The sequence below is a fragment of the Geotrypetes seraphini genome, chromosome 6, assembly GCF_902459505.1.
Source record: "Geotrypetes seraphini chromosome 6, aGeoSer1.1, whole genome shotgun sequence".
In the NCBI taxonomy this organism is placed as follows: Eukaryota; Metazoa; Chordata; class Amphibia; order Gymnophiona; family Dermophiidae; genus Geotrypetes; species Geotrypetes seraphini.
In genome coordinates, this window is record NC_047089.1 from 206,320,041 (window position 1) to 206,332,255 (window position 12,215).

The following is a 12,215-nucleotide window of genomic DNA, read 5'->3' on the forward strand; positions in this document are numbered from 1 at the left end:
TGGTTTTCATTTCAATTTATTGGCAATTTATAATGTTTTAATGATTTCATTCAATTTAATGAATTTAGGAAGAATTTGATTCAGTTACACAATATATCAAATGTATCCTGAGTAAAAAAAAGATAAACTTCTTAAAACTGTTAACTGTGTCAAGACTCGGTGTGTATTCCCAAAGAGTCTATACATGTTTTTTTGTAAAATTTACAATCAAATTAGAAAATAGTTAAATCATTACATTTCTAATAATATGATGTAAAGAAAACAAAAGAGCTTTCAATTAAACCAACCGTTTTTATTGGAAATTCCAGATTGGAATACAACAGGGCCATGTAAAGTCCCTTTTTTAAATAACATCTTTAAATAATATTTAAATAACTTAGAAAGTGTCTTAACTGCAAACTGAAAACACTGCTTCATGTAAACATATGCATTGGGCATGCTCTGAAAAAAATTAATGTGATTTTTGTTGTTGCATGCATGCTGATAACTTGTCAATCCTTGGCTCATAGTGCATTAATTTCAGAGCAACACATGCAGCACTCATGTCATCCATTAATCTGTTTCTAGCATCAGATTTTATGTGATTCAAAGCCGAAAACAGCTGCTCACAAGCATAGGATGACCCAAACAAAGTAAGAAGAGCAATCCCAAGTGCTTTCATGGACTTAAAATTGTCTGGCAGAGAATTCCACGCTTTTAGGATTTCATTTTCAGAACTGCTAGCAGTGATTTCATTTGTCACCCTTTCACACTCAATACGTTCAAGAGCCGCACGCAGGTCATTGAATTTACTTTTCCAGATAGAGCTTTCTTGAAATTCCAGTAGCTCCATTTCCAAATTTTGAATATCCAACCACTGTAAGCAGGAAAGATCAAGATCTTCAAATGTGGACTTTTCTGGGGAAGTTATAAATGAAAGGGTTGTCTCCATCTTACGGAACTGAGAAAATCTTTTACTAAAATTCTCCTTTGCTTCGACTACAATGGTGGAATATGCTTTGTGGATTTCCTGGTGTTTTTTATGACTGTCCACAAATGTTGTAGAATTATCCAAATGTATTTTTAGGTTGGGAAATATTTTAGCTGTCCACTCTCAAGGTCTTTTTCAAAAACATGCAATTTTCTCTCAAAAGCTTTGATGTCACTAAACATGCTTTCTGCTGTTTTTCCCATGCCTTGTAATTTTTTGTTTAGTACATTAAAGTGGTTTGTAAAATCTGTAAAGAACATGAGGTTGGTAAGCCAGGCCATGTTGGTGAGTTGAGGATAGTCTTCCCCCTTTTCGTTCATATATAGCCTAACTTCTTCCAAGCAGGCCACAAATCTCTCTAACACTCGTCCTCTGCTCAGCCACCGGACATTATTGTACATCAGTAAAGTGTTATATACCTCATCAAGAAGGGCTTGAAATTGTCGAAAATTAAGAGCATGCGCCATGATGAAGTTCACCATTTTTGTTACATCTTTGAGGACATCGTCAAGTTTTTTGCTGCTTTCTTTGGCGCAAAGAGCCTCTTGATGTATTATGCAGTGAAATTGAATCAGTGGATGTTTTGCTTCCTTAGCAAAGAAATGAATGAATCCTTATGTTGTCCCCACCATGCTAGGTGCTCCATCGCTAATAACTGAAACCACTTTTTCTGGACTTATGTCTAGTGATGAAAAAGCCTCCATCACAGCATTGTGGATATCTATCCCTTGTGTTCTTCCAGGCTAAGACAGCAGTTTTACCAGCTCTTCTCTCATGATGTCACCAGTAGCATAACGCAAAATGAGCGCTAGTCTTGCATGGTTAGTAATATCTGTACTTTCATCCAAGCACATGGAGTAGAAGGGTGCTTTTTGTAAGTCGCAAGTAAGCTGTTGACTAACATCAGTAGCCATTCGCAGAACCCTATCTTTTGCAGTATTTTTGCTTAGCGGCATCTCAGAGATGCACTGCACAATTTTATCCTTGTTTTGGAAATCATGGAAGAGTGAATTACTCCCAGCCAAAATTGCCTTTTTTGATAAAATCTCCATCAGAGAGGGGCTTACCATGTTTTGCCATGCACAGTGAAATTTGAAAGCTGGCAACTGTAAGATGATTAGTTTTTGAAAGATAGTTGCTAAAACTAAGAGACTGGGAGTGATATTTCTTTAATTTTCCTACAAGGAACTCTTTTCTTTGAGCTAAACCAAGTTCAGCAACACTGTTATGGTTGGTCTCAAAGTGACGTTTGACACTTGATGTGCAAGACACAACACTTTCATTACACATAATACACAATGCTTTCCCACTGCGTTCAATCACTCCATATGTCTCTGTCCAGGCCTCTTGGAATGGTCTTCCACTATCTGTTTTTGCTTTTTTTGCTGTACTCATTTTCTTTGTTCAAGACTTCAAGTCTACAAAAAGATAAAATTTGTATAATAAAAAAAATCTAATGAAGTGCTGTATACAAATCCGTCCCCATAAAAAAATATGTGATTGGGGAATTTTACTAATTGTAGACATCCGTTTTGGTCAAAAAATATACTGTCCAGGTGAAAACCGGACTTGTGCAACCCTAACCTGGACACCTAGACAAATAGCCAGATAATTTAATAGATTTTTAAAAAGGAGCCCAGGTAAGTTTATAATTAACATTAGTATTATTGGTCCAATTAAACTTAGGCAGCACAGGTAGGGCAAAGTAGAAGTTTACCTAATAATAAATGATGTAGAATGCAGATTGCGTCTCCTGTTCTCCTCAAGTCTCCCGCCAGGGTGGGAGGGCGTGACAGAAGAACGCTCGGTGCTGTAGGCGAGTACCTGGGCGGGTTCAGAGGCGGAGGCGGGGAGTGAGACTTTGCTTCTCACAGCCCCGCGGCGGTTCAGGCAGCCGCGAGGAACACATTGCCAGGCAGGGCTGGACTGGGACAAAAAATAGGCCCGGGCATTTTAGGTTGAGCAGCCCAATCACATGACCTCACGCAGGCCCCGCCCATTGAAGTCCAGGGGCAGGGCTTAAATGCAGAAGCACACTTGAGAGGCACGGCCAGCCACTAATAAGTAAGGAGTGCAACAGCCAACACACAAGAAGATGTGACATGGGGGAGGGGAGAGAGAGAAGATGGGACATGGAGGGGGGGAGAGAAGATCCATAAAGACTACGACTAAAACATCTCTTCTTAATCCTCTGCTGTCACACAAAATTCCCAAAGGAATGCTGAACACCCAAAGATCCTCCAGAAAACAATATAATTTAAAGGAAGATGCACAGGAAAGATAATCGTGCGATATGTTCAAACTTTAATGTTCTATAAAAGCAATGACAGACTCTCACCTTTGAAACAAAAATGACAACGCTTATCAATAAAACCAAACCACGGGTTCCGCGCTTTTTACAATGAAAAATCCGGATAACAAGAGGCAGCTCAGCAATGTCCAACCTTAGTGAGCTGGAGGTTTATGTGACAGCAGAGGACTAAGAAGAGATGTTTTATTTGTAGTCTTGATGTATTGGAGAAGTGACTGCGATTCCCCAAATAAAATGACCTGCAAACTGGATTAATCGCATTAATGACTATACAACATTGGATTCATCACAATAACAACTAATTAAGAGGTGACCTGAGTGTATGGGAAAAGGACTTTTATTTTTCATTATTGGAGCCTTTGTTATTTTATTATGATGTTTACAAAAGCACTGTGAAGGGCCACATATACACTTTACTGTTTTTTGCTATATTGAGTTTTCCATAAGGTACAGCGCAGAAGATTAGTGTGTTGGTTGTTCACAGAGAGCCCAGCCCTCCTCTCAGCTTACTGAACTTCTCTATGCAATCATCATAAGCAGCTTTTTTATTTCCTCGAATTTAACATGGAAGATACAGAGGTTTTTACAGAGGAGCACATTATTAGACACATTAACATCCCCCCATATCCTCACCTCTCTAGCATGGGAGCACTAGGAACTGTTCCTGATTACAGATGTCACATGTGGAGTCGCACTACAGCCTCACTGAGTTCCTGTGACAGACTCAGTGTGAAGCTTCTCTTCCACCCCCCACTTCTCCCTCACACACTGCCTGGCTCATAGGATACTAAGGGGAAGACAGGCAGGCTAAACATCCACTCACAGGACTGCAGCCAGCACAGGAGGATGGGCCGCGGCCCACCGGGACAATGCTCGGTCCTCCCAATGGCCAGTCCGGCCCTGTTGCCAGGTGAGCTGCAAAGTAGACACCGGCACACTCGCCTCCCGCCGCGCCGCATATCTTAATTGCGGACCTTCCCGCGTGCCAGCTGCAAGGCCTTCGCGTGCCACAGCTGGCACACGTGCCATAGGTTCGCCATCGCTGCCCTAGACCAGGGATGTCCAACCTGCGGCCCGAGGGCCATATGTGGCCCCCTTGAAGTATTTTGTGCGGCCCCGGTCAAGGGCGACGCAGTGTTTTCCTCTGCTGCGTCCGGGTGTTTACCGTCTTGCCGGCTCCCTCCTTTGTCTTGCTGCAGCGTTTGTGCGGCCCCAGAAAAAAAATTTTCGGCCAATGCGGCCCAGGGAAGCCAAAAGGTTGGACACTCCTGCCCTAGACCCTTCCCCAGGCCTGCCTATCTCTGCCCCAGTCCCGCCCTAGCTCCGTCCCCCGATGCCTGCTTTGGTCGGGCAGGAGGCAAGCCGCGCATTTGGTCGGGCAGGAGACTATGCGCGGATTGCCTCCTGCCTAATGCGAGTGAGAGGAGGCTTTTCAAAACCCAGACAAAATGCCGGGTTTTGAAAAGCTGTTCGGATCCACAGACATGTCCTCAAAAAGAGGACATGTCCGTGGAAATCCGGACGTCTGGTAACCCTACCCCTGCATGTGGTGCCATGACCTGGCCTGATGACGCTACTGTTGGCTGAGTCTTGACCTTTTATCCATGTTTTCTGTATTTCTGCCCCAACTCACCTGTGATCAGTATGAGGAACCGCTGAAAAGTTTTCAGCTCAACCAAGAAGAGAATAACGAGGAGCCGTGACACTACAAGTTATTTCACACTTTTCTTGACACGTTTCATTTCATATTATTGAAACGAAACGTGTCAAGAAAAGTGTGGAATAACTTGTAAGTTTCATGGCTCCACATCATTTTCTTCTTGGTCGGGCTGAGAACGTTCAGTGCCCCCTCTCCCCTTATGTCTCAGAGTTTAACCTATTTTTGCTATTTATTCCAATTTTTAAAGGAAATAAATATAGGATTTTAAGGGTGGTGAAGATAAAACCAGCCCTGGTTCAGTTTCTCCAGATGACATGGAGCCAACTGATAAACTTCATGGAGTTTCGTGGAGAGTTCTAAGTTCTTGTGTTTATGAGAATTTTGCCTACTAGATTTTTAAAATATTATTCTTCTGCATCTCATTGACAGTTCCTATAGCTCAGGGGTGGTCAACCTTTATACACAGAGGGGTCTCATGAATGTCAGTGTTACCATTAGTGGATTGCAACATTACATAATATCAGAATTGGAAATGCACAGAATTCCATAGATCTTCTGTGATAAATATGTAAACCTATTTAGCTAAAAATGATGGAATGGTTATTCTGAAAATATTTCCAAAAGTATTTAAATCACCAAACTCTGGTCAATGACATTTTCTGCATATACTTCCCATGGTCTCACAGGCTGTATAAAATTCCGTGGCAGACTCCATTTGACCTGTGGGCCACAGCTTGCCCACCCTTGCTTTAGCTATATAGTTTAGAAGCCCTTCCTTTTTGGCACATCATTTTGCAGAGATATTAATGGTTGACCATCCCAAAGAGTGAGATAGGCCAAAAAAAAGTGAGATTTTTCAGAAAGTATATCTGTGTTCTAAAACTAGAAAGATTTAAGTGACATATTGCTTTGCAAATGAAAAAAAAAACTGCAAAAATTAAATTTGTTTTTCGTTGGCCTCTGGAAGAATATAGACAAGAGAGGCGGAAGTATAAGAATTATCAAGGGAATTTGCTCTGGTAACTAAGCAGTTTCCTGTGTACCGTATATACACGAATATAAACCGATCCAAATATAAACCGAGGTAACCTCCCCCCCCCCAAAAAAAAAGGAGGAAAAAATGTTGACTCGAATATAAACCGGGGGGGGGGTGGAGGGGCGTGTTAATGTTCAAGTGCAGTGCCCTACCAGGCTCTGCTTCCAACTCTACAGCAGTCGGGTTTTAGGATCGTAAAACCCGATACAAAATAGCTAAGCAATGTAAGTGAATCAATCACTTGGCTATTTTGCATGGGGTTTTACTAATTTGCATGGCTGGATCGGAAAATGGGCAATCGAGGAGAAAAACACACGGTGGACCCTTTTGTGAATCGGTTCGGTTAGCAGCGATCATTGCTAAACCTTTAAAAACAGGTTTAGCGACAATCGCTGACTTTAGTGAATCAGGGCCTTTGATTGTACCAGAGAAAAGTGATAAATCAAATACATTACTACTTTGGCTTTTTTCTTCTTAAGCTTACCTCTCATGAAAGCAGTGACACACTCCTATTGATTGAGAGTGAGGCTTGGCTTCTCTGTTTTTATACTTGATTGTGAAAGAATACTTACTTTTTAAGATCTTCCTCATCAGTTCATTGAAAGCAATGGAGGTAAAACCAGAGATTAACTGGGATCTATGTCAGGAAGAAAATACCATACTTATCTGGCATCACATTTGAAATTCCTTTGTAAATGTTAAAAGACAATTCTAGTACAAAAGGCATAAGAGGCTTGAACTAGTGGGTAATTCACCTTTTTCGGCTCTGCCTCCTCTATCCCTGCTCTGGGTTCTCGCTCCTCAGTTTCTCTTTGTGCACACAAATTGAAGGTGTCTTTTTGATCTGCTCTGTTTTCGGTTTGTTATTTTCCGGCTTTTTGGTTCACTTTCAGAAGCTTGTCAGTGCCACAAAGGTCGGCGGGTTGCCTGGGACAGCTCTGCCTGGGTAGAAGCACAGACTCTCAGTGTAAAAGGTCTGTAGTTGGGAGGGCAACTCGGTTTCAGGGTACCTACTTAGCCAGCTTGTACTAACACTTTTGTGGTTCAGGCACAGTTCCCCTTATAGCGAAGCTCGCTCCTGGTTGTTAGAACCTACCTAAAGAGGGAGTTTAATGCCCTTGAAATATATTAGACTAGATGAACTTTTTAAAGGAGCAGAGCAGGGAGGATTGACTGGACCCCAGGACCTGAACTAAGAGGGTATAAACTCTACTACTGGCCACATCTGGCTGTGAGGTCTCTTGTCTGTTGTATAGTACGGGAAAAAACAAAAACCCCTTGTTCCTGAACCATAAGCCTGTATTTTTTCACTTGTTACGAATGATTTTGTTTATAGAAAATGGTCATAGATTTGATGATGTATGAGGCTATTCTCATTTAGACGCATGTCTGGTGCTCGTCACCTATGAGATTTAGCCTGAGCCAAAAGGTTTCCACGATTTAGGGTGGGCTCATACTGATATCTTTGACCTCAATTTCATTATTGCTCTTGTACTTAGTACAGTTACAGACTTCTGGCTCAGGCACAGGGGGATTTAGCCAATTTTAGGAGTATAGTACGGGAACCAGTCCAGAAAATAAACCAGTTTCCTAGTAAGTAGGCCTGGGTCCGTATTAGGCATGTTGAACTGTGTTCCTGTACTGTGCTTTTTGCCTTACCTAAGCTCCTCATTCCATGCAACCATTCTCCCTTTTTCCAGATGAGAAGCCCTTGGTAGTGGAAGATACCTACTTGCTGTGTCCAGCACCTGTTTTAAATGAAGTTGGAATGTAAGTATTTGCAGGTCTCATCAAGACTTTCTTAGATGTTATTTCTCGCACATAATTGTCAGAATATCTTTGAGCCAAAACAGATTTAAAATGTTGGTACCCATAAATACCAGGCAGGGTGAAGGCCACCCCCTAAATATAATTATCAAAAGGAGCTTGGGGAGGACATTGGTTGCCCTCACCTTTGTGGCTGCAGCATCCTTAGCCCGTGCTTTCTACAGGAGCAGTGCAACGATGCAAAAGCCAGCAGCAGTTTCCGGCTCTGTACAAATGCCGCCCTTTCATTTGTTTCCATGTGGAGGGGCAGAGATGTGTAGCAATAAGCACCAGGCGAGGCTTTTGCAGTTTCTTACTGCTCCTGCAGCCAGCAAAGGAAGAAAATCAAGTTTCAAGTTTATTAAAAATTTAAGGAGATTTGGGGTCCATTAGAAATTTACATAAAAGATCTTTCAAATAATTTATGTATATGTCTCTGTCAGTTTGAAAACTTAATACACATCCAGAAATAGGGAGGGAGAGAGGGATGGGATGGGAATGGGGTTTCTGTATTCTTGTTTCATGTAAAAATTACAAGTTCTTTTATGGAATTACTAGTGTTTAAGCCTGTTACATTAACGGGTGCTAGTAAAGCCTCCTTCCCTCACATGTCCCCTATTTTTAGCCCCAGCTCCTGCTCCAAACCCATTTTAACCCCCCCCAGCCCGCTTCTCCCATCTTTTCCCTTTCAGCCCCAGCCCCCTTTTCTCACCAGCAGCATTTCACTCCCCACTCCATTTCCCTGTGCAGTAGCAGCAGAAGCATTTCCCCCTCCATTTTCCTGTGCAGCAGCATTTCCCTCCCCCAACCCACTTCTCTGTGCAGTAGCACCTCTTCTTGATCCCCCTGTCCCTCTTCCCTGCTCCCCCGATCTAGCAGCACCTCTTCCCTGCTCCCCCTGTCCAGCAGCACCTCTTCCCAGCTCCCCCTGTCCCTCTTCCTTGCTCCCCTGATCCAGCAGCAGCTCTTCCCTGCTCCCCCTCACTGCCTTCCAGACTTTGTCCCACCCCCACACTCTGAAGCCAGCTTGCCTGCCTGCCTGCTATCTCCCTGTGCAGTAGAACTCTCTCCCCCCCTCCGCCAGCAGCAGCTCTTCCCTTCTCCCCTAGTCCAGCAGCACCTCTTCCCTGCTTCCCCTGTCCAGCAGCACCTGTTCTCTACTCCCCCTGTCCAGCAGCAGCCCTTCCCTGCTCCCCCTGCCCCTCTTCCCTGCTCCCCCAGTCCAGCAGCACCTCTTCCCTGCTCTCCCTCACTGCCTTCCATACTTTGTCCCTCCCGCACCCTCCAAAGCCAACCTGCCTGCCAGCCATTCCCCTGTGCAGTAGAACCTTCTCCCCCCGCCACTATCACCGCCGTGCAGCCGACCCCACTGACCCTCCCACCGCGAGACGACCGTCAAACCTACTGTCTCCAGCAGCGGCCGCGTCACACTAAAGACGCTGCTTCGCGGCCTTCCCATGCTCTGATTTCTTCTGCCGGCGTCTCTGATAATGTCATCAGAGACGCGGCAGAGGAAATCAGAGCATGGGAAGGCCACAAAGCAGCGTCTTTAGTGTGATGCGGCCGCTGCTGGAGCCGGGAGGTTTGTGCGTCTCGCGGTGGGAGGGTCAATGGGGGTTCGTGTGCGCCGGAAAAGGGTGCACAGGGGGGAGAGGGGGCGACGACGGTGGCGAACTTACAGTGAGGGAGGGAGGGAGTAAAAGCATGCATGCGCACTCTTGCCGGCGGGGCCCTACAGCTCACGGAAAACGGAACACGCAGGTAAGAATGCGCATGCACGCTTAGGATTTTATTATATTAGATTGTTAATTTTATTTTCTTTCATGCATTATTGTATGATGTTCTTAAAGAAATTAATAAAAAAGTTGAAACGGAAAAATTTACGACCCCGCACCTCAGGAATACCTTCAGGGCGGCTTATATTCTAGAAACATTACATTACATTACAATGGTGTCTTTTATCCTGCCAATACCTTTCAGTTCTAGGCGGTTTATAACAAGAGTTGGCCTGGGCATTTCCAGTTAATAGATGTTGTATGCGTCGGGATCTTTGGAGGGTCCATCAGGTTTAGTTAGATCATTTGACAAATTTCTTGAATAGAAAGGTTTTACATTCTTTCCTGGATGTTTTGTAGTTTGGCGTTATAGTCAGCAGATTGGAGAGGTGGCGGTCTAGTTTCACTGCACTGGTGGCTATTAGTCCGTCGTATATTTTTTTGCTTTGTATACCTTTGATTGGGGGGTGGGTAAAGTGTGCATGAGTTCTCCTTGGTCTAGGAGTGTTTTTGCTGTTTCAGCGGCTGCTCAGATAACTTGGTCTGTTTCCATTTAGGGCTTTGAATGGGGTGCAGTAGAATTTGTATTGTATGCGTGCTTGTACTGGGAGCCAGTGTGAATCTCGGAAGGCGGTGGTAATGTGGTCATATTTTTTCAGCGAGTAAATCAGTCTAAGGATTTTGGACTGTTTGTAATTGTTTTAGAATGTTGGTTGGGTGTGACAGGGTGTGACAGGTACAGGATGTTACAGTAATCCAGGAGTCCTAGGATTAGTGTTTGTACCAAGAGTTTGAATTGTTTGTTGTTGAAGTATTTTCGGATTTGCCTTAGGTTGCGCTTGGTTGTTAAATAATAACAATAAAACATACTTTAAAAATACATGAAATTAAGGTCAAGAGGACAAGAACTACAAAGTTTAAATAGGAAAGGAGGGAAGGAAAAGTACATGTGGGTTATTTTCTGTTTCCCCTTCTATCAACTAAGGGCTCCTTTTACTAAGATGCAACAGCGGTTTTAGCACGTGCTAAATTGCCACACGCGCTAGACGCTAATGCCAGCATTGAGCTGGTGTTAGTTCTAGCCACGTAGCATGGGTTTAGCGTGCGCTAAAATTCTGCGAACGCTAAAAACGCTATCGCAGCTTAATATAAGGAGCCCTAAATTATGACTTAATATGCATCGATGAAAAGAAAAGTTTTCAAATTGAACTTATCAATAGAAGTTATTAGTCGAAGCGTTAATGGTAATGAGTTCCAAAACTTTGGACCATTAACAGAGAAAACTATGTCTCTTACATGCTCATGAACTATTTCCCTGTGTGATAGAACTGTAAGAAGATGTTTTATTTGCAGATCGTAAATGTTTTGCAGGCTCCAATGCAGCAAAGCAATAGCCAAATCACTCTAGTGCCCATCAAAATCTGTTAGCGATGCTTAAATCCGGGTCTGTCACATTCAGCAAATGAATATGAAGTGCAGAACCCACCCAGCTGGGTGGGGAGTATTTACATCTGTACTGCAATTTCAGTTAATTCACACCCCCCCTCCCCTGCTTCATTGGTTGCTTGTAAATTGTAAAATGTGTTCCTCGCTTACCATTCCTCGGCCTGGGTTCCCATTAGAGAATGACACGGGGACAAATTTTTCCCCGTCCTTGCGGGAGCTTATTTTCCCGTCCCATACCCGTGAGTTCTTTTCCTGTCCCTGCCCCATTCCTGCAAGCTCCGTCCTCATCTGCGCAAGCCTCAAACACTTTAAAATCATAAGTAGCAACATTCTAGAGCTCAGACTGTGATGTCATAATGCCTCATTCCACCAATGCCTAGGCTCCGTCCTCATCTGCGCAAGCCTCAACCACTTTAAAGTCATAAGTGGCAACATTCTAGAGCTCAGACTGTGATGTCATAATGCCTCATTCCACCAATGCCTAAGCTCCGTCCTCATCTGCGCAAGCCTCAACCACTTTAAAGTCATAAGTGGCAACATTCTAGAGCTCAGACTGTGATGTCATAATGCCTCATTCCACCAATGCCTAAGCTCCGTCCTCATCTGCACAAGCCTCAACCACTTTAAAGTCATAAGTGGCAACATTCTAGAGCTCAGACTGTGATGTCATAATGCCTCATTCCACCAATGCCTAAGCTCCGTCCTCATCTGCACAAGCCTCAACCACTTTAAAATCATACGTGTTCGAGGCTTGTGCGGTTAAGGCAGAGCTTACAGGAATGGGACAGGGACAGCGACATAACTCATGGGGATGGGAAAATTGAGTTTTTGCGGCGACAAATTTGTCTCCGTGTCATTCTCTAGTTTCTCACTGCATATTGATCATGCTTTCCCCAAAGTGCTTCTCTACTCTGAATGAGTTCTCCACCAACACATTTATTGTGTTGAGCTAGCTATCCTTCAGGGCAGGGCGTTAACCAAACTGAGCTGCACGTACAAGCACATGCATTTCTTGTCTTCTTCAGAATTAGTTCAAAGAAGCGTGGGATGAACACAGAAGATTTAGAATCAGAAAATAATATTAAAGATTGAAAAAGGCCAGTTACTGGGCAGACTTATACGGTCTGTGTCTGTGCATGGCCGTTTGGAGGAGGATGGGCAGGGGAGGACTTCAATGGCTGGGAGGGTGTAGATAGGCTGGAGTAAGTCTT

General features: G+C 43.7%; 1 protein-coding gene across 1 annotated transcript in view; it reads left to right on the forward strand.

The window, feature by feature from the left end:
* Positions 1–12,215, forward strand: part of ANTXR1 (ANTXR cell adhesion molecule 1) — a 278,540-nt gene that overhangs the window by 129,954 nt on the left and 136,371 nt on the right. The window contains exon 11 of the mRNA XM_033949187.1: positions 7,678–7,747. Coding sequence (XP_033805078.1) covers positions 7,678–7,747 — 70 coding nt within the window. The remainder of the gene's footprint in view (positions 1–7,677; positions 7,748–12,215) is intronic.